At 40.8% G+C, this 27,134-nt stretch overlaps 1 protein-coding gene across 6 annotated transcripts in view; it reads left to right on the top strand.

Moving 5' to 3' along the window:
* The window catches only part of cacna1e (calcium voltage-gated channel subunit alpha1 E), a 600,666-nt gene that overhangs the window by 377,987 nt on the left and 195,545 nt on the right, over nucleotides 1-27,134 (top strand). For all 6 annotated transcript variants that reach the window (XR_010005208.1, XM_062977736.1, XM_062977734.1 and 3 more), the window contains one exon: nucleotides 1,463-1,644. Coding sequence is in view for 5 of the 6 variants with exons in the window: in XM_062977736.1 (XP_062833806.1) it covers nucleotides 1,463-1,644 (182 nt within the window). In the remaining variant the exon portion in view is untranslated. The remainder of the gene's footprint in view (nucleotides 1-1,462; nucleotides 1,645-27,134) is intronic.

Here is a 27,134-nt window from a genome sequence, read left to right as displayed (position 1 = left end):
GTTAGTAGTACATATGTAAATGCTTATTATATTGATCTATCATCTACGCAGATTCTGTATATACATATGTGTGTGTGTGTGTGTGTGTGTGTGTATTATCCACATCAATGAAATTACAGTAGAGTCTCACTTATCCAACATTCGCTTATCCAACGTTCTGGATTATCCAACGCATTTTTGTAGTCAATGTTTTCGATACATTGTGATATTTTGGTGCTAAATTCGTAAATACAGTAATTACTACATAGCATTACTGCGTATTGAACTACTTTTTCTGTCAAATTTGTTGTATAACATGATGTTTTGGTGCTTAATTTGTAAAATCATAACCTAATTTGATGTTTAATAGGCTTTTCTTTAATCTCTCCTTATTATCCAACATATTCACTTATCCAACATTCTGCCGGCCCATTTACGTTGGATAAGCGGGACTCTACTGTATATACATTTCTATTTGTTTTAGAAATAATAACCGATCAATTATCTTCAGCCTTTTGAGTTTTGGAATACAGGATACAGTCATATATTATTCATATTATTTTCAGTTCACAAATCCTGTTATGATCATCTTCTTCCAATTTTTTTAAAGTCCATAAAAGGTTTCCATTCTTCTTGCAGTTTCTGCAAAGTAGTTTGTTGTAAAATTAAAGTTGATTTGGCCATTCTGGGCATTTCAAAAACTTTCGTAATCTGATCATCTGCTGTTGGTATAGTTTGTTGCCATGTCAACATACCATTTTGGAGTTAATGGCCATGTTAACATGGTTAGGTTGAACATGGATGCTCCTAAAGGGTTTTGTGGCATTAAAAATTGCACAAGCAAGTGATCATGAGAAAAATTACAATAGCTGGAGGGAAAGCAATTCAAATCCAGGTTTTTAAGAGATAGATATTCTGTTTTAAGAAATAGACTTGGATGGATGACTCTATTTGTTCCAACATTTACACTCTTTAAATAACACATTCTTTTTATCACAAATATGAAGGAAATTGAGGACTTTGATTTTCTTTCATGTGAGAAAAACAAGACGAAACACAATTTTCAAACACCCGCTCCTTGGTCCAAAAGTGATGAGTGCTCATTGTGGATAGGAGGCAGGCAGTGGTTGCAACTGTTATCAGCTCTTAGTGCCCCTATCCATCTAAGGAAGATGGTTGCACATGTGTCAGAGGGTGGAGGGATGGGTCCTATTTTAACCTCTCCCTCTGCCATTCAGATACAGAAAGAGGGGTTGGTGATGGCCCCCCTCCCTGGGGCCTTAAGCAGCTGCCTTATGATGCCTCCCCTTGATCTCAGACCAGTTGATAACCATCTGAGGAATCTCAACATTTTCTTGGACACAGTTTGAAAAGGCATGGTATAGGAAGGTCCTGTTTCACTGTGATTGTCTTGGTAAGTATGGTTGCTGCTTTTTACAAATTCATTTCTGTACCATTTGGTTTAATTTGTGTGTGACTGCAGGTGAATTACAAGAGCTGGACCCACCTCATCCTTGTGGGGTGCAAGGATGCCCTGCAGGTTACGAGTGCAGAGACTGGATTGGTCCCAACGATGGGATCACTCAGTTTGACAACATTCTCTTTGCTGTGTTGACTGTCTTCCAGTGCATTACCATGGAAGGATGGACTACAGTGCTATACAATGTGAGTAAAACATATGAGGAAGGACTGTGATACTCTGGTGGGAAGCAACTGGGTTGGACACCGCATTTTCTTTCTTAAAATTTTGGCTGGGTATACGTGTCCAATGGGAATGTAAGGATTTAACGTGGCATACATTTTGTGACGTTATGTTTGCCACGGGCCTGATCTATTCACCTGTTTTCTTCCTTCCGTGTCTTGCGTAGTGTAGGTTGTGGCCACTTCATGTGCCATGATGTATCAGGCATATGTTAGTTTGTTTGGAAAACGTAACATGTAATGTTTTAATTGCTCCCTTATCAAAGTACATAATGGTTGAACATTGTAGGATTTTGACATTCCAAACGTCAAAATCCTACAATCTTCTAATAAGAAAAATAAGGCAACTGTATTTGCTTTGATTCATTTTAATGTTTTTATACTCTGCTGTTTTAATTGTTTAATTAGATTATCCTTATTATGTTTTTAAATGTGTTTTTAGTTGGTAAACTTTGTTGTTGATGGGCTTGGTCCCGCTTGTAAGCCGCCCTGAGTCCCTTCAGGGAGATGGTGGTGGGATATAAAAAATAAAATTGTTGTTGTTGTTGTTGTTGTTGTTGTTGTTGTTGTTTCCCCTCATTTAAACCATACTTTTTGGTATGGACAACAGTCTTGATCAGATTGCCTGTGATGAGTAAGAATTGCTTCCAGATGGTTAGGTGGGACAGTTTTGTAACTGGGCTTATTAATTTATTTATTTTCTTTCAGGCTGTCAATTTATATGTGTGCGTAGGAAGGCTACAGTGTAATTTGTTGTTGTTTTTTTGTGGACTAGTAACTTTTCTAGACACTTTTTCAAAGCAGGTTAAACATATGTAATCAGATCTTTGCTCCTGTGGTATATGATAAGCAGTCCCTGGATAAACCTGTAAAGCTTTCTCCATATTAAGAATATGGGTTATTTTGAGCTAGAAACAGATGGAAGGTTTGGGGTTTTTTTTTTTTGTTCTTTTCAGAAGGCATTTTTGGAAGGAGGGATCATTGCTTGTGGTGGGTACAGTCATCTCGCTTTTAACTACAGTAAAAATATTGTTTAAATCTTGGATTTTTCAAAAACCTGTAGGACTTGTTATGTCAGGATTAACGTAAGAACAATATGTGTGTACAAGCCTCCCTTGTGTCATGTACAAGGGAAAATTTGCTGAGACAGATGAAAATAGGATGGTAGTGCAGGGCACCCGTCTCTGCTGTCTTTCGGCTCTCAGGTGAAACTTTTTCTATTCAGGCAATCTTGTAGAATTATCTTCCTGATCCAGCCTGATTAATGTTTCAATATTCTTTTTAATTAATATTCTACTGCCTACTTATTATTAGTTAAGCATTTTAAAATAGTTTCAGTCGATGTTTTAATGATGCAATTCACCTTGTGTAGTGTGGCCACCATAAAGCTGCTTTGGGTGCTCTTTGCAGTAAGCGGTCAGTGTAGATATGCCCTAAGACTTGGAAGGGCAACAATGAAAGAACTAGACAAGATCCTGAAGCATAAAGATATATAATAATTAATAAAGATGGGACTGCCCATGCTATCATACTTTCAGCTTCCATTAAGGTTATGAAAGCTGGGCAGTAAAAAAAAGTTGATAGGAAAAAATAATCATTTGAAATGTGGTGACTGATGGAGAAGGGTTATATGGATAATGTGAAATAGAGTTGTGCACTCAGGATAAACCCTGACCCGTTTCATGTCCCAGCTTTCAGTGGGGGCCCCGATCCATTTTTAGGGAGCCTACCAAAATTGGGAGGGCAGATATCTTTTTATGTTCTCCGGGTCTGAAAGATCTGTTTTCTTTCAGCCCATTATGGGGGTGGAGGGTGGGCTTCCCACCCAGGCTCCCCACCCAGGCTCCCCTTCCTGGTGGGTGCTTTAAAGAGGCTTCTTTACCTGCTGTTTCTATTCTAGAGGAGGTTCTTGACTGCAGGACCTAGCAAGAGCAGGTACTCCTGTACGCCACACACACACTCTCCTTGGGAAAAGGCGACCAAGGCCTTCTCCTCCTCCCTCCTCCTCAGCTCTTGGAGCTTCTGCCTTTGGTCGTGCTTGATGCTGCTGTTGCTGCCTGACCAGGCACCTTCCTCTCCTCCTCCTTCATCTCTCATGCAAGGAAGGTGCTTCCAGCCCCCCTCCTCTTCCTCCTTCACACCAGAGGAAGGGGGCAGGAGGTGCCTTCCTTGCATGAGAGATGGAGGAGGAGAAGGAAATGAAGGGGTTCCCGTTTCAGGCTCTCACTAGAAACAAAAGGAACTAAAGAGTGGATGAAATGGGAGAAATGAGTACCGCGCACACCTCTACTGTGGAATGCTAGAAAGACAAATAAATGTTTCCTTGAGTAAATCACATCTGAACTCTGTCTAGAAACCAAAACTGTCTTATTTCAGAAATATCATGAGAAGACATGACTCACTAGAAAAGCAAGAGTGGCTGGTAAAGTAGATGGCAGTAGGAAAAGAGGAGGGCCATATTCCAGGATAGTTTCCCTCAGGGATGTCATGACCTTGAGTTTACAAAGACCTGTTGAAGTTAGCTTGACATCAGTTAACAACAACAACCTTGGTAGATTGTTAGAATAAATTAATGCACACACACATAAAGGTAACCAGTAGGGTTGGGCGAATTTTTCGTATGTCCATTAAATTCATTTCAAATTCGGATCTAAAGCAATTTTGAAGTGAGTTTTGACACATCTGCTCACTGCCTTCCTAATATTATGAATTTGAATAAAAAGGCACCTTTTTTCCGTTTGTCTCTGATGTCTTCAGATGTAGCTGTAGCCCCACTGAAAGGTGAAACCATGTTGGCATGCCTCTCAGCCAATCAGGGTGGAAGGAAGAGGGAGGGAAAGGTGGGGCCATAGTTCTTGTAGCGTTTTAAAAAATATTGTTTAAAAATTCCCAAAAAAATCAGTGGATGGGTCAAACATTATGAAACTTGATAGGCAAAGAGTGGTGAATTTTTGCTTCGATTGTGGCAAATTTCATCCCAATAGCTTTAAAAAAGGAGGAGAACGAAGCCTCTGAATTTTCCCCATTTATAAAAGCATTGGGCTGAAGCAGACGTTTCTCCAACAGTACTATGCCTGCTTTAATTCCCAGATGTCCCAGACCCTCTCTCCTCTTAACATTCCCCATCCCCCTTTGTCCTCACTTGACCATCTTGACCAAACTTTCATACGGTATGTGAATTCTTGGAAGGTATGAGAAATTTAGAGAGAGAGAGGAAGAGGGAGGGAGATGTTTGAGTGTTGGACTCTGATTGTGGCTTGATTCCCCACTCAGCCACCCACTTGGGCAAGTCACACACTCTCAACCCCAGAAAAGCCAATGAAACAGGAAATAGCACTTTCAAACCAGGAACTGATTTCCTTATTCAGAGGCTGATGGCCATCTGTCAGGAATGATTTGATGGTGTACTATGATTTCTGTTCCTGGGTGATAAATGTCATTTCCTAATTGGTCCTGTCATAGAAACATGGCAAAATTTATCACACTGCCTGAACTTTGTCTTTGCGCAAGGGACATGGAGCACATTATGGTTTCCTGGGACAATGTCCACCAATTTAACAAAGTTTCAGCCACAAAAACAAAGTTTCTGAAGCAGAACAATGACTTTCAAAGTCAAGACAACCCAATTAAACAGGAAATAAGACTTTCGAACCAGGAACAGATTTCTGCAATTATTAATAAATGGTTTATTTTAAAAGCTATGAAAAATTACCAAAAATCAGAGGATAAGGGAAATGTTCTGAATTTTGATGATCTAGCAGTGTTAAATGTGTTCTACCACTGTACCAGGTTTGAAGAAGATAGCTCAAAAAATGAGGGCGGGAGAGTCCTGTAAAGTTCCCCCTCGGTGCTGTTTTTGGCCACTGCACATGCAAGTCCGCCATTAATGAATTTTGAATATTCCAAATATTCTTAAGTTTCAAAAAAAAATTGGGCCAAATTTCGGAAGTGCCCCCTACTTTAGAAGCAAGTTTAGAACCATTTTTTTCATGGATCACTCATGCCTAGTACCCAGAAAAAGCAGGACAATCTTCAAGTAAGACAGGCTACTTGCTCTCCAACTAGGGCAAAGCTGAATATTATGATATAAGAGTGCAGCCCCTGAAGTGTGGACCAAGCCCTGACATTTTTAATTGAGGTGTAACTCTTGAAAGGGAATCTTAATGGTCTTGGAACTAAGCACTTGTTCAATTGCCTGTGGCTTCTTTGTGGACCCTTTCAGACATAGATTGGAATGTTAGCCCTTGTGTTACTAGCTCATCTGATCTCTGTGAGTTCTTCTCATGCATTCTTTCTTCTGTGTTGGAACAGGAGTCTATAGTGGCATAGTATTATGATAATATGTCCTTGCTGGTGAGTGTTATGACAAAATGTTGCCTGAAAAGCAATTTTAATATCTTTTCACCAGCTCCACTTAACTCACAGATGTGTTCCAGTGCATACTGCTTCTTTTAGGGTTGTTGATCATAAGTGAGAAGACATAAATTTGCATTTGAGCAGGATTCCCTCTCTCCCTTTTGACTTTTGCTGTATGATGTATTCTATAGTCCTTTGATGCTCTTGATATAACATTGGCCAAGCAGGAACTGGGAAGCCATATAAGAGATTAGGTTCCTAACAATGCTAGCCAGGAAATCCCAGTTGGATGGTCCCCCACATGAGGGTCTGCCTCCAGGGGAAAACCAAGAATGAGCAGCCTGGAAGTCCCTGAACAGACTCAGAAGTGGAGTGGGCAGATCAAAAGACAACCTGGCAAAATGGCACTACCTAAAAGAATCCTCCACCTTGTGCGACTGTGGAGCAGAGCAGGCATGCTTGTCTGCTCTGTATGCTTGTCCGCAGTGTCCTGCCTCATGTACAGAGGAAGAATTGTTTGAGGCTACAGACAATGCGATCGCTGTTGCCTGTTTTTGGTCAAAAAATATTTAGCCACTTGTGCTCCCCCTATTTTTTTTATCAGTTTTATATTAATTTATGTAATGCTTTTGATAGGAAATAAATAAAAACAATGCTAGCCTTCTGAGGGCAGATAGAATTTGTAATTATCTAAAGTACAGCTTCTCAGCAATTCCCATCAGACTCTTGTCATAGAATCATAAAATAATAGAGTTGGAAGAGACCACATGGGCCATCCAATCCGACCCCCTGCCATGCAGGAAAAGCATAATGATAGTACACTGGATAGATGGATATACAGCCTCTGTTTAAAGGTTTCCAAGGAAGGAGCTCCCACCAGACTTTGAGGCAGAGATTTCTACTGTTGAACAGCCTGTATGGTCAGGAAATTCTTCCTCATGTTCAGGTGGAATCTCCTTTCCTGTAATTTCATCATCATCATCATCATCATCATCATCATCATCATTTAATTACTTATTAATCGCCCTCCATCCACGAGCCCCCACCTTTTTCAGCCATTGTGGGAGTCTCTGATTGGCCAGGGAGCGGTAGCCATGTTAGGCTGCGCTAGGCTCCCATTCATGTTAGGTTGCAGAAACAAAAAAAATTAAAAAAAATTAAAAAAAAATTTTAAAAAAATTTTTTGGAAGAAAAAAAATTAACGAAAATTTTAAGAAACAATTAGAGAATGGGCCAATGATGGTTCGAATTACATTGCCAGTTGCGCCCAGGGAAAATGTTTCAATACTCGTTTCAAAAAACGAGAACAATCCGAAATAATTACGAAACGAGAAACATAACGAATATTTGGACAACCCTAATACATACATAAAAATATTAATAAAATTAACATAGATTAAAAGCTCTAGTAAAGAGCCAGGTCTTGAGTGCGAGGATAAAAGGCCCTAACTCACGCATGGCTCTCATATAGGGCGGCAAGGCATTCCATAAGGCAGGGGCAGAAATAGAAAAAGCTCTGCGTCTGGTCCTTTCCGAGTGCACTTCTCTAGGACCCAGTACATAAAGTAAGTCTCGTTGGGATGGTCGTTGCGACCTCCGATGATGGGAGGAGGAGAGACGGTCCTTAAGGTACGATGGGCCCTGGCCGTAAAGAGTTTTGAAGGTCAAAACTAGCATCTTATATAGACCATGGTAATCAGTTGGGAGCCAATGCAGATGTTGCAGCACTGCATTGAATTTGAACCCATTGCTCCTAGTCCTAGTCTCCAGGGCAGCAGAAAACAAACCTGCTCTCTCCTCCCTATGACAGCCTTTCAAATATTTAAAATGGTGATCATGTGTCCTCTCAGCCTTCTCTTCTGCAGGCTGAACTTACCCAGTTCTTTAAGCCGCTCCTCATAGGGCATGGTCTCCAGAACTTTGATCATTTTAGTTGCCCTCCTCTGGACATGATCCAACTTGTCAATATCCCTCTTAAATTATGGTGCCCAGAACTGGCCCCTGTATTCCAAGTGAGGTCTGATGAAAGAAGAATAGAGGGGCACTATGACTTTCCTTGATCTTGACACTATGCTTCTTTCAATGCAGCCCCAAATCTTGTTGACTATTTAGCTGCTGCATCACAGTATTGGCTCATGTTCAACTTGTTGTCCAGTAAGACTCCCAAGATCTTTTTCACATGTACTGTTGTCAAACCAAGCATCAGAGAAGGTCCAAGGTAATTTTCAAGTATAGGCAAACAGAAATTTTGCCCCCCCCCCCAAAAAAAAACCAATCACTGAAAAATAAAAGCGTTGGATAAGCTAAAATGTTGGATAATAAGGAGGGATTAAGGAAAAGCCTAAATAAAGAACAACACTCAGGGGAAATCCAGACAGGAGACAGCTAACACCTCCCAAAAAAAGATTCTCCCAGGCAAGAGGAAGCCAGGCCTTGAAGCCACAGGGCCATTTAATGCTAATCAAGGTGATTAATTACAACATCCACACCTGCCTCCCAACAGACAAGAGCTCTTTCTCCCACCCTGGACATTATTCCACAGAAAAATAAACCCCACTTGCCTTGGTTCCAACAGATGGCTTCCAGAAGGCCCGCCCGACGCGGGCTACGGAGTGCCCAACGTGGGCTCCGGAAGGCCCAGCACGGGCTCCAGAGTGCCTGGCGCGGGCTCTGGAAGGCCTGGCACAGGCTCCAAAGGCCCAGCGCAGGCTCCGGAAGGCCCAGCACGGGCTCCAGAGTGCCCAATGTGGGCTCCGGAAGGCCCAGCGCACGCTCCGGAAGACCCAGCGTGGGCTCCGGAGCCTGCACTGGGCCTTCTGGAGCCCGTGTCGGGCCTTTCGGAGCCCGGTTCGGGCCTTCAGTTGGGCCGGGTGGCCCGAAGAAGACTCGCAAGGCCCGAAGGAGGAGGAGGGGTGGCGCCATCCTACCAGGGGCCTCACTGTGCCCCCGGAATGATTACGCCACAGGCCACTGCCCAAATGGCCTCGCCAGTAGAACGCCTCTGCCAAGCATGTCCCTTTCCATCTCTTCTTCTCTCTCTTTTCCCCATGCTGCAAAAGGCAATAATATGCGTACTGAAGTGGAATAATTCCATTATAAGTATGTGACAGAACTCCTGGAGGGATTTGATCATATAACTAAGCTTGAAGGCCTGGCAGACACCCACGGGTGAAGTAGGCAGCAAAGAAGAACATTACTCTTAATGCTGGTGTTGAACTGCAGGCTGGTGACTGTGCTTCCCCATTGAGAAGGGGCATTGCAGCCGCACAATTGGATTGGTGCCATTCCCTTTCCTCTGGGAAACAAAGCCCTTGTTTCTTGGTTCCTGCTGTTTGTGCTACTGTAAATAGCGACAAATACCAGCCTTCAGCACCACACCAAGATTACTGCAGTGAATAATTATTAGTGTTTTGTCTGAATATGAGACGGGGAGATTGCTCTTCTTTCTCTCAAGAGACTAAAGTTATTTGTTGATATGGTGCATTCAGTTTAAGGCCAGAGCGGAAATAAATGTCAAATCGTGAACTCGTTCGTTATAGCACTGGAATCTTTTTGCATTTCTGAGGATGTGATTGCATTGATTGGATTTATTTGGGTTTTTTTTATTGTTGTCTGTGCTGAGGCTGTTTTTAAAAGTTATAAAATTAAAAATCGATGGAACAAACAATCCATTCATCCATTTGTTTGTTTCTTTAATCTGTTTGTCTTTCTCATTATATTGTCTGAACCTCAGGACAGATGACAATTTTAAAAAGCAGTCAAGTCCAATCAATACAATCACACCCATTAAAATTAAGAACTCATAAATTATAACTATAAAGCATCATAGCAACAACACATTTTAATACAATCAATGGAGTCTAAAATAAAATCCATATCTTCTTACTCCATGCTTTTCACTAGTAATTAAACCAAAACAGGCCAGTAGAATTTTTTTAGAAAAAGAGGAAGATTCTATCATCAATAATGTCTTACATCATATTTATTTTTGATTCTTCTGAATTTCTCAGTTTGTTAATCCAAGTCCATAACCAATATTTTTTTCTTATATTCAAAGCATCACTTAAATAGGGCATTCTCTATTTAAATTAAACATGTTTTTGCCATATAAATGGACTCTTGTATGTTCTATGTTGGGTTTTATTTACATTTGCCTAACTCACACAACTATTCTTTGTTTTTTTGTAGTATTTTTTGTTTTCCCTCAGAAGACAAGCCTGTCTGATCCCTCCTATCAGACTTCCCCCCTTCAGTCACATAAATGCTTCGTCAAACATGTCTTTAAACAGTACTTTTTCTTTTAAAAAACTGTTTTCTAATTTCTTTTATGATTGCCTCCTTAGGGAACTATGTTTCCCCATCCCAGGGCATTTGTGCCCCTTTCTTCTGCTGGTCATAGACCGTAATAAAGTCTTGATTGATTAATTGATTGATTGATTGACAAGCCTGTATTTGCTCCTCTGATCCAGTCCCATCTGCACACACAGTCTGTAGAAACCTGATGCTTGAATCTTTCTGTGGGAGCCCGATTGCTCATTTTGCTCCAAATCTGTTATTGTTGTTCCTTCCACTGGAGTTAGCCATTCCTCTTGATCAGTTTGCTCCACTGTGAGTCCTAAGATTTGTCTGCAGTCTGATCTTATGTCCCTTATAGACTTAAAGTCCTGTTGAAATCTAGTTACAGTCTAGGTTAACTCTTTCTTGAATTCTAATAACAATGATAACATTCTGGCATCTTTGATTTCATTCACAGGCAGCTAAACAATGAGAAAAGGTAATGTGATTTTACTTTCCACCAGCAAATGTCACATTTTTTTCACTTTTTGCAACCGGCTTATCTCTTTTTGGAATGTGGAATGTTACTTGCAGTCTTTACATTTCAGAGTGTCTTAATTTTGTGGTTGTTGAGAAATAATGAAGTGTTCTTCAGCTATTCTTCAACTAGTGGCTGAATCTTTATGCATACATACCAAAGACCAGATAGCCTGCAGCTCTGCCCCTGTCAACTGCCCCCACCAAGTCTGGTCTCCTTCATGAGGGCCTTCAAATCCCCCCCCCCCCCATGCCTTAGGATTTGCCTGCCAGTTATGGGTGGGTCAACTGGTTGCTTCTACTATACTAGCTATTATTGCAAGTAATGGCAGTGTTAATAAATTGTCAAAATTTGCATGCGGTAGTGCTTGCAGTTCGAATCATAGAGTTGGAAGAGACCTTGTGGGCCATCCCGTCCAACCCCTTACCAAGATGCAGGAAAATCGCATTCAAAGCACCCCTGACAAATTGCCATCCAGCCTCTGTTTAAAAGCCTCCAAAGAAGGAGTCTCCACCACAGAGAGTTCCACTGCTGAACAGCTCTCACAGTTATGAAGTTCTTCCTAATGTTCAGGTGGGATCTCCTTTCCTGTAGTTTAAGGCCATTTTTCCACATCCTAGTCTCCAGGGCAGCAGAAAGAAAGCATAACCCCTCCTCCCTATGACTACCCCTCACATCTTGATATGTGAACCTCATCATGTCTCTTCGCAGCCATCTCTTCTGCATGTTAAACATGCCCAGATCTTTAAGCACTCCTCATAGGGCTTGTTCTCCAGATCCTTCATCATTTTAGTTGCCCTCTTCTGGACACATTCCAGTTTGTTGACATCTCCCTTAAATTGCGGTGCCCAAAATTGGACACAGTCTTCCAGAATAGTGGAGCAGCATGACTTCCCTGGATCTACACACTATATGCCTATATGCCTTTCTTAACCCTTCAGTGGATGTGTATGACCACATGTCCATTAGAACTGTATTTTCCCAACAGTAATGCACAATGGAGTTACAGATGATGCATACCTATCTAACATTGCATTATCTACCTAACAAAGGGTTCATCACAATGCCATGAATTTGGCAGTGGGAGTAGGAGAGGCAATTGAAGAGCACAGGGAATGCTGACAAACTGATGTGGCTTGGGGCTCTTTGATAATTCTATAATACAGCTAACCCAACAAGATTCTACATTATAGCTAGTCTAGCAGGCCAGAAGTGACCTGGCATTGCCCATGGATTTGCAGTCCAGTATGGTGGAACTCTAAAGAGAGCATCAATCCCTACAAAGCTGCAATGTTAACCTTATTTGGGCTGTGATGCTATACCTACTTACTGAACTCAGGTATAGTTCTTCCATCTGACTAGATAAATACTTACATCTGTCTGTGCCTCACAATAAAGGCAAAAACTATATTAGGCTAAGAATGGTGGATACCTTTTTAAATATCTCAACTGAAGAAGGATTAGAACCCATTTGTCCCTGGCCTCTCTGATGCAAACTAATTTTATGAGAAAATAATTGTAGAGCTACGTGTTTGTATTGTCATCAGTATAGCACAACACTCCTTCTAAACTGCCATATAACCCAGGGTCTGATCCCAGATTATCTGCTTTAAACTGGATTATATGATAGATAATTTGGGATAAGACGGTAATCTGAGATCCGATCCTGGGTTATAGGAACAATGTGGAAGGGGCTTGTGTTATGTACCCTTTGTTAAATATTGGGTAAGGAAAAGTGGAAATGAGAGAGTTGTCTAGAGTTGTCCAAGAGATGCTTCACAAAGGAAGGCCTTGAAGGGAAATCAAATGATGTCTTGATCAAAGGCAGTATTTAATTTCTCTTGTGTTTTTTATTTTGTTTTTGGTGCTGATGTTTTATCATTATTAATGAAAGAATAGCAGAAGAAGGAACAGTGTATTAGCATGTAATGAAGATATAACACTACAGTGTTATAATGTGTGTTTATTTACCTTGTGTCTGTTATATATCTAGATAACAATATTTAACATGGATGTTTGGTTGTTTTTGAAAGCTGGTATCAGCACTTTGTTGCCTTTCAAGTGAAAAGAGGTTCAATATCTGCAAAGCTACAGAGAATAATAGCCAGTTTTTATTTTGTAAAAATAAAATATGGAATATTTCTTGTCAGCAAATTAACAAAAACAACAAAACCAAAACTGCTTGCAGATCAGGTTTTGAAATTTGCTGGTAACAAAGTCAACGTATGAAAAAATGAAACATTTTTACCAATGAAGAAGGTGGACTTCTAGTCAGTAATTCCATTTGATGGACAGGAAAATTGCAATGGAGGTTGGGAACTGATGGCCAGAAGGTCCAACTCATACATTTCTTTTGAATGTGTCTCTTGTGCACTTCTGGGGAGGTACATGGAATGGGGGAAGAGATTCAGATTTAGTCTGCTCCCTGTAAAGTTTGTTACTACAAATTTTTATCTACAAAGGGAGTGGTAGATATATACTAAACAGGAACAAAAGAAGCCAGTTTTCCAAAAGGAGATGGTAAGAAGCATGGGGAGAAGAGAAAAGTTTCTAATTAACATGCATGTTGAGGCAGAAGGATAGAATAAAGACCAGATTTGTACCAAAGATGCTTGGAGGAAATTCAATGCAATTTAAAAATGAGTTCTTCAGAAAGCTGCCAATGTTATGTACACAGTGTATTGTGGCTGCTTTGAATAAGAAAAACTTGCATAAGCCAGAAATCAAAATACAGCTTATGGAAATTACTGGTGTGATGCTTCATGACATGGGTTGAACATGTTAACTAGGAATTGCATGTAAGCAACTTTGCTCACTGGAATACACTGGTCCTGCTTCTGTATCCAACATGAAAACCAGGGCCAGTCATACTGTTGTGGTTAACTAGGACCACAGTTAAAGAGGATCTTTGCCTGGTGAGCCGTATGCTAAAATCCAGCTAGACCAGGACAGAAGCACCAACTCACCCAGGGCCCGTCCAGATAGTACATTTATCCCAGGAGTTTCCATAGCAAACAAGAGGGTGGCCCAATGCCCTTTCCTCTTGTTTGCTATGAAAGCTCCTGCCTTTCCCTGTAAATGCAGAAGCATTCACTGCAAACGGTGAAAAACATGAGATTTCCAGGTGTGAGAATATCCTGGGTTCTGAGCCGGAAATTTGCACCTTCCAATGCCTGTCTGTCCCTGCACTTGGAAAGCATGGAATTTTAAATCTCAGGTTCTTCCTGGCTTTGAATGTCTGCTCCTGATTGATTGGTTCCTCCGGATGTCCTACAGCGGACATTTTGGGGGCTGCAAAACAAAGCGAAAAGTGTGGACTATGGAGTCAGATGTCTTGGGACAAATAGGTCTCTGTGTGGACCTATTTGCAGGTCCTGGGTTTTTTTTTTTTTTACCCCTAATTAAATTGCACGATTTGGTGCTGTCTGGAAGCACCCCAAGTTGAAGACAGGCCACAGAGGTTTATTTCAATTTGGCCAAAAGGGATGTAAGTACAGCAATTTTGCTTCAAATGTATAAGTATAAACATACAGAGAAATACAAGATACCTTATACAATTCTGATAGCTATTCAGACTTCTCACCCCCTAACCTGATTGACCAGAGAAAAGGTTGGCTAGGATCCATGCCAGGATTGGCTGGCAGGGGAAAATGGTAGCCGAAGATTGATAGGAGTAAAGGACCAATCAGCTTCAGTGACACCCCCCTGGGAGGGCACATTCTGGGAAAACAAAGGTAACAATATGGAGGTGGGCCTTTGATGAGCTCAACAAAGATAGTTTTTAGAAAACAAGGGTGCAAGACAAATGTTGATCTTGGGTAATCAAAGGCTTGGCTGTCAACAAAGAGGTTTAACACATGCACATAATAAACCCCTGTTTTTGTAGGAAGCAATCTCTCAGCTTCAAGTGAACCATATAGCAAGACAAACATGTTTGGGTTTATCTCGACTGGCAGGAAATCACCTATCTCTGCATACATCTGAACAATGAGTCCAACTAATTCCCTTGGCTTGGAAAAAGGCCCAAGGGGTTTGCCCACCCTTCCTGTCCAGTAAAATTTCTCAACAGGGAGGTGAATGTCTCTGGGCTCATCCGGTTATATCTTGGTAAAGAAGTGTATATACGAGGGCTATCCACAAAGTTGATTATGTTTTGGATTTTAAAAAGGACAAAGTACAGGAGGAATCATTTACCATATGCAGCTGAAAGACACATCCCAATACTACATCTCACGTAATCCCCATTGAAATCGGCATGTCTCAGATAGATAAATGAGGTTGGAAAGTTCTGCCCCAATAAATGCTCCTGCTTGTGTCCTCAGCCCTTCCCCCTTCTCCCTTCCTCAGCGACGCCAAAATGCTGCGTTGCCAGCCACGCCCCCATTGTTGGAAACGGAGGAGAGAGGCGGCTGAATTTACAGGGGCAGAACTTTCCAACCTCATTTATCTATTTGAGACATGCCTAGATTTCAATGGGGATTACGTGAGATGTAGTATTGGGATGTGACTTTCAGCTGCATATGGTAAATGATTTCTCCTATACTTTGTCCTTTTTAAAATCCAAAACGTAATCAACTTTGTGGATAGCCCTCATATTTTATATACATATAAAATAGATACAGTAAACAAAAAATAAAAATTCTATAGAAAGCCATGAAGAATAGGTACAATTTATTAAAGGACTGGCCGTGATAACTGTTGTTGCTTTGGTCTTAATCTTCTGATGCTTTGAGCATGCACAAGTTTGGAAAATATCTTTTTTAAAAAGGAAAAATCACATATTTATTTCTTAGTCCTTGCTGAACTGTAAATCTTGGAGGGGGTGGTTGTTACCATAGCACGATAACAGTACAGTAGAGAATGTGAAGTGCTTCAGGTGACACTGTACTACAACACTGATTCAGAATAAGGACTACAAAACCTTTCTTTGCTTTCTAATGTTTGTTTGCACTCTCCATATGCTAAGACAATTTCGTTGGATACCTTAAGTGCTGAGGACATTGGTGGCTCATATAGTCAAAACCCCTTGCCAGTGGAGAAATCCACAGCTCAAGCAACCCATAGTATGTGCCTATAAGTTTCCTATCAACTTGTAGTGATCCCATTAATTAATTTTTTCTTACAAACCTCTATTGGCTATCCTCCAAGACTGTCTATCAAGTTTCTTTTTGTGCAGGAAATAAGCAAGATATAACTGTATAATATATTAATATCAGTGCTCTGCATGCCAAATGTAACAAGTCTGTTCATATACATGCCAACACTGTTTGACCCTACATGTAAGTCTGTCTGCATGCAGAACATTGGGTGGCCATACCACCCTGGAAGCCAGGTTTTACATAGTACCTAGTGTCCATGTGGACCATCATTTTCCTAGATTCCAAGCTTTCATTAAAAAAATGAAATGGGGGAAGATACAGAGGTGTTCTTACTTCAAATTATTCTGTCAGAAACAAGTTTTCAGGCAAGCAGGCTGAGTGCAGGGAGCAATAGAGGGATGAGCGGTGGCGCGGGGTTATTGCAAGAACTCATGGGGAGATAAGGTAGGAAATGGGAGAGATGGGAGAAAGAGTTGGTTAAAAGAAGCAACAAAATGCATTGCAAGTGCATGAGGTGAGGCAAGGGAGGGAGCTGGGGATATGTGAGAGCAAGTATTTTGAGCAGTGGAATGAAAAAAGAAAGTAAGTATTCCAGATGGCAAAAGGAGAGTTATGGGAACGAAGGGAGAGGGAGCAGCATGGGTGGCAGAGTGCAAGAAAGGAGGAGGGAGTGCATTACATGGCATAAAGGTGGGGTCAGGACACAGCATAGGACTGAGTGAATAGGAGGAAAGAAAGAGTTAATGAAGAGATGGTGATAGCTGCAAAGACAAAGAGAGAGAAAGGCTGAAAAGGCAATGTGTTAGGAAGAGCAGTGGTTCTCAACCTTTGGGTCCCCAGATGTTTTGGACTACAACTCCCAGAAATCCCAGCCTGTTTACCAGTTGTTAGGATTTCTGGGAGTTGAAGGCCAAAACATCTGGGGACCCACAGGTTGAGAACCACTGCTCTGGAGTACAAAGTTTATCAGAGAGACAAAAGAGCAGCTAGAAAGATAAGGATGTAGAAAGAATATATATTGAGAAGTATGAGGATGGTGTTAAGTGAAATACTACTAATACTAATACTAATACTAATAATAATAATAATAATAATAATTGTTGCTGTTATTTTATTTCTTACCTGGCTCTCCTCAAAGCAGGGCACAACATAATTAAAAACACACCATTATAAAACTTTCTGTAAAATATATATATTAAAATGTATTGCTATGAAATACGGATATCAAAATACACAGGACAAATATTAAAATACAGTAGACAGAGAACATGAGTTTAAAATTCATAGTTAAAATTGACTGGGCTGACCTGGTGGAAGATATAGGTTTTCAGCTATCTCTTAAATTCTGACAGCTGATTTAGCTTTCAAATCTTTTCCAGCAAATCATTCCCCAGTCTTGGGTAATGCCTTCTCAATCACCTGGTCAATGAAAAAGTCCTCCTGGTGATGGTTGCCAGCAGGACCATAGCCAGAAAAAAAATGGGCGGGAGGTGAAACGTTTTTTAGCAAATCATGAAGAGTAATTCCATAACGCAAAATAGTTTAAAAATCAGGCTCCATCGATAAACTTCAGTGGACACTCATGGGGACTTGGTTAATCAGTTAAAATGTATGAATAAACCAGTTAAAAAAAACCTGAAAAATTTTGGGTGGGGGATTGAACCCTTAACACACACACACACCCAGCTACAGCTCTCATTGCCAGTCAGGTTCTGGATGGCTGGAGTTGTTGTCCTCAAGAGGACTTCAGTATCCTAAGGGACGGATCATATCAGGAAAGGTGATCCTGTATCTAACCTCGCCCCAAACCATGTAGGGCTTTAGAGGTCAAAATCAACACTTTGTATTTTGCCCAGAAACTAATTGGCAACCAGTGGAGCGACTGTAGTATAGATTTGTATATGCTCACTCCTGGATGTTCCTGTAACTAGTCTGACTGCTGTGTTTTGAACTAATTGAAGTTTCTGAACTTGGTGCAGAGGTAGCCCAATGTAAGGTGCATTGCAGGAGTCCAACCTTGAGGTTATTAGAATGTGCACCACCATCTTTAGGTCCTCCAGTTCTAGGAAGGTGTGCAGCTGGCATATCAGCTGAAGCTGGTAGTAAGCACTCCTGACCATTGCATCTACCTGAGCTGACATTTGGAAAGACAGAGCCAGGAGTACTCCCAAGCTGCAAACACAGTCTGTTTGATATACCTCAGAACCCTTGATGTTAAGGACCTCTGTCTTATCTGCCCATTACTTCCTCCAAACATTCATTCAGAGGAGACACACTATCCTTAACTGAGGCTGTTTTAGAAGGCATGGAATAATATATTTGGGTGTCATCAGCATAATGATAGCAGCCTGCCTCATACCTCCAGATGCTCTCGCCACCATCTGAAATTTGCTTGAGAGGTGCAACTGGAACAACTGCAACACAGTGCCTCTGATTCCCGCCCCCCCCCCCCCCCCCGGGTCCGGGATTTAGAATAATATCTTGGTGGCTGAGAGGTCTAGAAGCACCAACAGTGGAGATCATCCACTAAGGCCATAGCAATTTCAACTCTGTTTCCTGCTCTGAAGCCTGCTTGAAATGGGTCAAGGGAGTGTGTGCCATCCAAGACTGCCTGGAGTTGAAGAGCAACTGCCTTCTCAATCACCTTGCCCAAAAAAGGAAGGTTAGAGACTGGTATATAAAAAATGGAAGAGGTGAACACCCCTGTCACACACTGTACTGCCATTTGCTTTGAATATCTTTCCGCGATTTTAAGGAGGTAACTGTGTTAAACTTTCACAGTAAAACACAAGATCTAGCATCTCTCCCTAAAGACTTATATTTGGCATAAGCTTTTGTAGATTGCAGCAGACTTCATCAGATGCAGGGATGTGTTTTCTCAGTTGTTAAATATGAATGCACATTTGGGGTGAGAAAATGTAATTACCAAGGGAAGTTGCTAATGAAAAATTTAAATATACAAACATTTATCCATGCTTTAACTGGAATTAGCGAACACCCGTTTGATGGGAGAACAGACAGAATAGTAGAGATCACTGCTTCTTAAACTGTGGGTCCTGACGCTTAATGGGGTCTTTTTAACTCAATGTTAGGGGTCACAAAAATGGCATCAGTAAACATTTTCTGAATGCCAATGTGTTAGCAACAGTGTACAGTGTTTACAGTGGACTGTGCAAAAAATGCTTCAACTGTACTCCACCAAAAAAAGAAAGAAAACCAAGCTGTTTAGGAAGCCTTGAAATGCTGATTTATTACCTGCAAAAGTTTGATTTTACACCTTTTTATATTACTTAGGGCCACATAAAAATTATTGGGTGGAGAGGGGTCACGAGTGGAAAAAGATTACTAAACCCTGGCATAGATGACCTTCTTAAAATGTACATGCTGAAAGAATATTAAGTTGCTCTGTTTTCTAGTTATAAGAAAATATCTAAGCTGTATCTCTGAAGGAAATCAGGCCATACTTTTTTCCTTCTGTTACTGTTGATGATGAAAGAACAGCCAAAACAAAAGGATCTGGTGAAAATACTGCTTGAACTGTTTATGCATAACAAATTGTTGTTATTCTTTTATTTTCACTGCACTAGGGGATGTTCATTGTACATGGATTCCTTCTTCCATTTTCTAGGCCTTGTCAATTACATTTACTAAAAAGTAGGGTTGGCCCAAGGACACATGATATATTTCTTTACTGAGCAGAGATTTGAACTTAGAGGTCTTCGTTCTGACAGTTTAACAGAATTCTTTCAGATCAGTTGTAACTGTCAAAATGATATGAATGTTAAAACATAATAGAAGAAAAATGCAACAATTAATGTACCTAATTTGCATAGTTAGAGTAATGTCACCAGTATGCATATTAGATGCCATGATTTGGAGAAGTGGACTATAGCAACTGTAAACATGAAGCCAGAGAGGTTTGTAACATTATGCTTTTTACATAAATTTGTGAAACCCCAGAAGAAAATTCATTAATGTTTTCAGCCCCTTGGTGTAGCGTGTGATGAGTTTGTCTTCAGTGCTTCACACCACTCCATGAGGGTTCCCTTTTGTTTTCTATCTTTGCTCTTAAGGAAAGTAGTAATGGACGTGCTCTGTTCTTTAATTTAGCAAAGCTGCCTCTGGGGATACTTTCCGTGCTCATTTCCTCAGAAATTGTTATATGTTCTGAACATCCTTAAAACAAATATAATTGTTATCAAAATGAAATGCATATTTAAGAAGAGCTTTCATTTGAAATCGCACTGTGCATTGCATTACATTTCAGCTTCTTTAATGTAACAGTGAAGCACTCAAATTCTCATCCTAAAAGACAAACCTAGGCCTGCTTGCTGTGTTGGATGGGATGCTCCCATGGCTTGCGGTCCTTAGGCTGTTTCATCTACAGCCTCAAAATTCCTTGTGTAGGAAAGGACATGCATGAAATTCAGTATAGAGAACCTTGTTTATCTGGATAGGGTATCGGTGGTTTTATTCAGAAATTTTCATTGTAGAAGAGTCTTCTTTTTCTTCTTCTTCTTCTTAGGTGATCCCTCGTAGTCCGAGGATAATGACCCTCCAATTGTAGTGTTTTGACAGTGGCTGTGTAGGTGGCTATATAGACCTATTCTTTTTAAAAAAGATACCATATATATTTATTGTGTGGAGACCTATTCTTGACCTGCATGTTCTTCTGCAGTGAAGGCATCTGTTTCCAGACGGATGGCGGTCCTGGTCAGGGTTGGCTTGATGCGCCTTCCTCTTGGCACGTTTCTCCCTTAAGCCCTCCATTTGTGCCTCTTTGAATTCCACAACACTGCTGGTCACAGCTGACCTCCAATTAGAGTGCTCAAGGGCTAGGGCTTCCCAGTTCTCATTGTCTATGCCACAGTTTTTAAGGTTGGCTTTGAGCCCATCTTTAAATCTCTTTTCCTGTCCACCAACATTACGTTTCCCGTTCTTGAGTTGGGAGTATAGTAACTGCTTTGGGAGATGGTGATCAGGGAAGAGTGGAAGAGTACAAATGAAATGGGGTGCAAATATCCAGATTTGAGAGGGCCACTGTAGGACAAATAGATACCCTGCCCCTTCCCCATCACATGCTTTTGAAGGTGTGTCTTCCTTAAGTAGACCAGGCTGCTGGTTCCAGCTTCTGCAGTTACAGCAATGTTGCAAAACTTGTTATGGGGTTTTAAATGGCATATATGCCCAGGAGCAAAAAATAATGGTTAGGATTCTATGTTTAATGCAGGCATCCCTTACTGTTCTGGTTTTCAAAAATTAGCCCTTTCAAGCTACTATGTTACCTTATCAGACGTTCTTCTACTCCATTTCCATACACATAGGAAATGGAGTCCCACTGAGTCCCATGAAGGCTGTCCTATGATGTGGAGGCACTTCCAATGCTCAATTTCCTAAGCATATTGAAATGGAGACTGAAGCCCATCTTCAGGAGTTGTATGTTATCTGACTCCAAAAAGGTTCCACACTGGAGAAAGTGGGAGAAAGATAGGGGAAAGACTGGTAAGTATGTGGGATGGCTAGCCATCCCTTAAGATGAGGAAAGATAAGAGGAACAGGTTAAGACGGTTACCTCTGCTTTCTCCCGCTTTCCCCTTGCTCCATCTGATGAAGCCCTTAGTTATGTTTCCGTGTTTTAATATGTGTATTAACAGCACTCCATGCAGTCATGCTGGCCACATGGCATTGGATGTGTTTATGGACAATGCTGGCTCTTCGACTTAGAAATGGAGATGAGCACCAATCTTCAGTGTCTGACACGACTAGACTTAATGTCAGGGGAAAACCTTTACCTTTTATTTTAATATCTATATTTCATAGAAATATATTTAATATAGGTATTTTATGTAATGTTTTAAAATGATGTGTTTTTACGTAACTTGTTTGCCCCACCTTGAGACCCCAGGAGAGGCAGGTAAATAATAATAATAATAATAATAATAATAATAATAATAATAATAATAATAGGTAAAGGTTTCCCCTGACGTTAAGTCCAGTCATGTCTGACTCTGGGGGTTGGTGCTCATCTCCATTTCTAAGCCAAAGAGCCGGCATTGTCTGTAGACAGCTCCAAGGTCATGTGGCCGGCATGACTGCATGAAGCACCGTTACCTTCCCGCTGGAGCGGTACCTATTGATCTACTCACATTGGCATGTTTTCAAACTGCTAGGTTGGCAGAAGCTGGAGCTAACAGCGGCCGCTCACGCCGCTCCCGGGGTTTGAACCTGGGACCTTTCGGTCTGTCACAGATTGCCGGGGGGGGGGGAGGGGCAGCTTAGAGCACAAAAAAGCTGTATGATGTTTAGTAAAAAGCTGTATTGCATTCAACTTGTGCTGTACTCCTTAAGCTAGTCTGTTACAGTCATAAGCAGTGAAAAACCGCTGGACTGAGATCTGGATCTAGCAGGGCGCCTTTGGCTTTTGCTGCCATTCTCCCTATCTTCAATCATCACAGCATGCATGACCATTTCCTATGAGCCTTTTATCCTTGCACCATGCCACTGCCCGCTCTGGAACTACCACCTCCACAGACACAAATACTGCAATCAATCGCATCACAGCCACAGCTGACCTGCCTAGGTTTTCATAACTTTGCAAGTCAGTTAACAAACAAAAACACGACAATAACTATGAGAACTTGACACTGCTGATAGTTTGCCTCAGGTGAACCAGTGTTACATGTCTTATTATTCATGGGCACGATTTTATAACATGAATGCTGAGTCATATATTCCAAATCAAGATACTGTTGATGCAAATAATCGTACAATCTATCATTGTTGCAGAGCTACTGAAGACTCATCTGTTAGTCTGGAAATATACTGGTTGCTGATTCCAGTTACTGTGATGCTGGCAGGAGACTTAGGCTTCACACAGGGATTAGTGAGAGGTGATGCTAACAGTAGCCTTCCTACCTCAATGTGGTAACTATTGAGGCCAGAGGGGCAGAAAGGCAGGGATGCACACCCCCACACTCCGCCTGAGTCTTTTGCTTTCCTTTGAGGACTGGGCCATGTGTCCTGTTCTGCCTACCATAAATTAGCCTGTTTCCTTCTGATCCAACACAAGACACTGCCTTTCCCTAATGTTGACATAAACTTCAACATCCATTTCTATATGAAACCTAAGGTAGGAAAAGTTTGCTCTTTATTTGAGGCAACAAAAATCCTACCTAGGTCATTCCATGCAAGCTTTTAAGTAGATGTAAGTCAGCGTTGTCAAGCACTGAGCCTTTTCACATAACATTGATGCTGCTCCATTTTCTTCTTGGTGTAATTTTTATTATTTGCCCTCCAAAATCTGTCAGCTCATATCCTGGTGTTATTGGTGTCAAAGACATCCTTGGAGCACATCTTGGCCCTTGTATTCCCATCAGTCTTTTATTTCTAGCAGGAGAGATGGAAGCAAGGACCACCGAAGAAATCTTCCCTAGAGGGTTACCTAACTAACCCATTGCATGGGCCGATTTGCCCATCATACTCCACTTGCTCTCCACCTTCAGCATGGAGTGTATTAGACAATGCATAGGGTCTTCCGGCCCGGTCCTGTGCCTTTGCAAGCAACGCATGCCACCACAACATGGGAGCCTTCTCGTATTGCCTTACCAGCAATGGGGGGGGGGGGGGGGGAAGCCAGGTGACAACATTTCCCACTATGGGATGATGGGTAAGGCAGGTTGCATGATATGGAACATGGAGGAATGGCTTCTCCAAACTGCTGCCACCACCCCCCTTCCCAGGACCCCATGGATTCGCCACAATGTGTGGCAAATCCATGGGCTTTTATAATGAGGGCCTTAGTGTCCTTGACTCTTCCTTTTTCTCTTTATTTTTTATCTTTTCTCAACCACTATAGCAGGACAGTAGGAAAGGAACTACCAAAGTTTGTTGGAAGTAGGGGTGGTTAACAAGGGGAGGCTTGTTGTTGTTGTTGTTGTTGTTGTTGTTGTTGTATGACACAGCTGTGTCTATCCTACCTATATCCTACCTAGGTCATTATTATTATTATTTTATTATGACACAGCAAACAAGATAGATATGCTGGATTTCATATCACAAAATCACAAGTCGAACACTTCCCAAGTGTCTAGGACTGTGTGATGTATTTTTGGATGATGCGCGCAGATCTCCGCAGGGTGGCCTTTTGCAGCTGGCAGATCGTAATTTTGTCAATGTCTATTGTTTCCAAATGCCGGCTGAGATCTTTTGGCACGTCACCCAATGTGCCCATCACCACCAGGACCACCTGCACTGGTTTTTGCCAGAGTCTTTGAAGTTCAATCTTGAGGTCCTGATAGCGGCTGAGTTTTTCCTGTTGTTTTTCATCAATGCGACTATTATTACTATTATTATTATTATTATTATTAGGAGCCCCGTTGGTGAAGTGTGTTAAAGCACTGAGCTGCTGAACTTGCAGACCGAAAGGTCACAGGTTCAAATCCCGGGAGCGGAGTGAGCACCCGCTGTTAGTTCCAGCTTCTGCCAACCTAGCAGTTCGAAAACATGCCAGTGTGAGTAGATCAATAGGCACTGCTCCAGCGGGAAGGTAACGACGTTCCATGCAGTCATGCCGGCCACATGACCTTGCAGGTGTCTACAGACAACGCCGGCTCTTCGGCTTAGAAATGAAGATGAGCACCAACCTCCAGAGTCAGACATGACTGGTCTTAACGTCAGGGGAAACCTTTAACTTTACCTATTCTGATTACTGCTCATACAAGCTTTATTCCCCACCTCTCCACAAAACAGTGACAATATGTTATGTACATAACTCTAGTAGCCCTCTCACAAGATCTGTTTTTTAAAACGTGACAGTGAATTTGCTGTAAGTACATATCTTGTGCAAATCTAGCCTTTATTTTGCTTTTCTACCTAAACATGTTTTTTCATTAGAAACACTGCTGCTCCCCTTGTGCTTGTTAACATTGTTAAAGCCTTCCCCACTCATAGCTAAACATTCTTCCAAAAGTTAAAGTAAAGGTTTTCCCCTGATTTTAAGTATAGTCGTGTCCGACTCTGGGGGTTGGTGCTCATCTCCATTTCCAAGCCGAAGAGCCGACATTGTCCGTAAACCCCTCCAAGGTCATGTGGCCAGCATTGACCTACTCATATTGACATGTTTTTGAACTGCTAGGTTGACTTTACCTTTACCTGTGCAAGATTCGAACCGCCAACCTTTCAGTCAGCGAATTCAGCAGCTCAGCGGTTTAACCCACTGTGCCACCCTTACACAGAGTAGTAAATTATTACACCAATATAAATCAACAGAATAACGACCTGTATTTTGGCATATGCAACATAGGCTGATATTAAATGTATACAGGGTTCCCTTGCTACTTCACGGTTCACTTTCCACTCCCTCGCTGTTTTGCGGGTTTCCAGTTAATATTAATGTACACATTTATTGCAGTATTTTTGCTGTTTCATGGGTTTTTGCGGTGTGCAAAGAGTTTTGGAAGGGGGGCAAAGGGAGAAATAAATTGGGGGGGGAGAGGGAAGGGTTGGGGAAAAAAAGTTATTTAGCTTCCATTCTTCTTCTCTGCTGGTGTACTGTATATTGTAACTGCTAAAATACATACTGCATTGTAGTAAATGGTCTGTGGTTTGCTCTCCTCCACACATAGAATAAATATAGTGTTCCTACTTCGTGGATTTTCACTTATTGCAGCTGGTCCTGGAACGTAATCCCCACAATAAGTGAGGGAACACTGTATCAGTAAATTGGATAGATGTAGATTTTTTTACTTACATATTTCATTCTCACAAGCAAAATATTAATTTTCCTTAGTGGAACTACAAGAGCTTTTTGCAGTGATTTTTTTCCCATTTCAGGGCTTTTGTTCCAAATATTGTGAATGGTGTTGTTTTAATACAAATTGCTTTTATGCCAAATACATATGAACACAAACATTGGCTTTGTACAAAATATGTTTTTTCACATGAGGGAAGATTTTATTCCTATACTATTTTCAACATACAGTAGAGTCTCACTTATCCAACCTTCGCTTATCCAATGTTCTGTATTATCCAACGCAGTTTGCCTTTTAGTAGTCAATGTTTTTGTAGTCAATTTTTCAATACATTGTGAAGTTTTGGTGCTAAATTCGTAAAGACAGTAATTATTACATAACGTTATTGTGTACTGAACTGCTTTTTCTGTCCATTTGTTGTAAAACATGATATTTTGGTGCTTAATTTGTAAAATCATACGTAATTTGATGTTTAATAGGCTTTTCCTTAATCCCTCCTTATTATCCAACATTTTTGTTTATCCAACGTTCTGCTGGCCCATTTATGTTGGATAAATGAGACTCTACTGTATTTTCTACCTGGTTGTCTGGACATGTTTTACCAGCAGAGTCATCACTTGCAAGCCTGAATTCCATTAAGTAAGAAAGCAGCTAGTGACATGTTGCACCTAACCTTAGAGGGAAGGTGGAATACTTCCACAATTTACCATATATACTCGAGTATAAGCCGAGTTTTTCAGCCTTTCTTTAGGGCTGAAAAAGTCCCCCCTCGGCTTATACTCGAGTGAGGGTCCTGGTTGGCTTATATTTGGGTCAGCTTATACTTGAGTATATACGGTACAATTATTATTTTTCCCTATTATTGTTATTATTGCATTTATTATTTTACTCTATTATAATTATTATATGTATTATTTTACTCTATTATTAGTTACTATTACATTTATTATTTTACTCTTATTATTATTTATTATGACACAGCAAACAAGATAGATATGCTGGATTTTGTATCACAAAATCACAAATCGAACACTTCCCAAGTGTCTAGGACTGTGTGATGTATTTTCGGATGATGCGTGCAAATCCTAGTAGGGTGGCCTTTTGCAGTTGGAAGATCATGATTTTGTCAATGTCTATTGTTTCCAAATGCAGACTGAGATCTTTTGGCACGGCACCCAATGTGCCGATCACCACTGGGACCACCTATTTTACTCTATTATTATAATATTATTATTATTTTACTCTATTATTACAGTTACTATTACATTTATTATTTTACTCTATTATTATTACATTTAATATTTAACTCTATTTATTTTCATTGGAAGGATATGTAAGCACATTTACACTGAAGACGGTTAGAATAATTATTTAATCAGAATTGGACAGTCTTATCTTAAATTATAGTTTTATGTAAATATTCAAAAAACATTTCAC

Source organism: Anolis carolinensis, chromosome 4 (assembly GCF_035594765.1).
Source record: "Anolis carolinensis isolate JA03-04 chromosome 4, rAnoCar3.1.pri, whole genome shotgun sequence".
NCBI lineage: Eukaryota > Metazoa > Chordata > Lepidosauria > Squamata > Dactyloidae > Anolis > Anolis carolinensis.
This window is presented reverse-complemented; position numbering and strand designations above follow the sequence as displayed.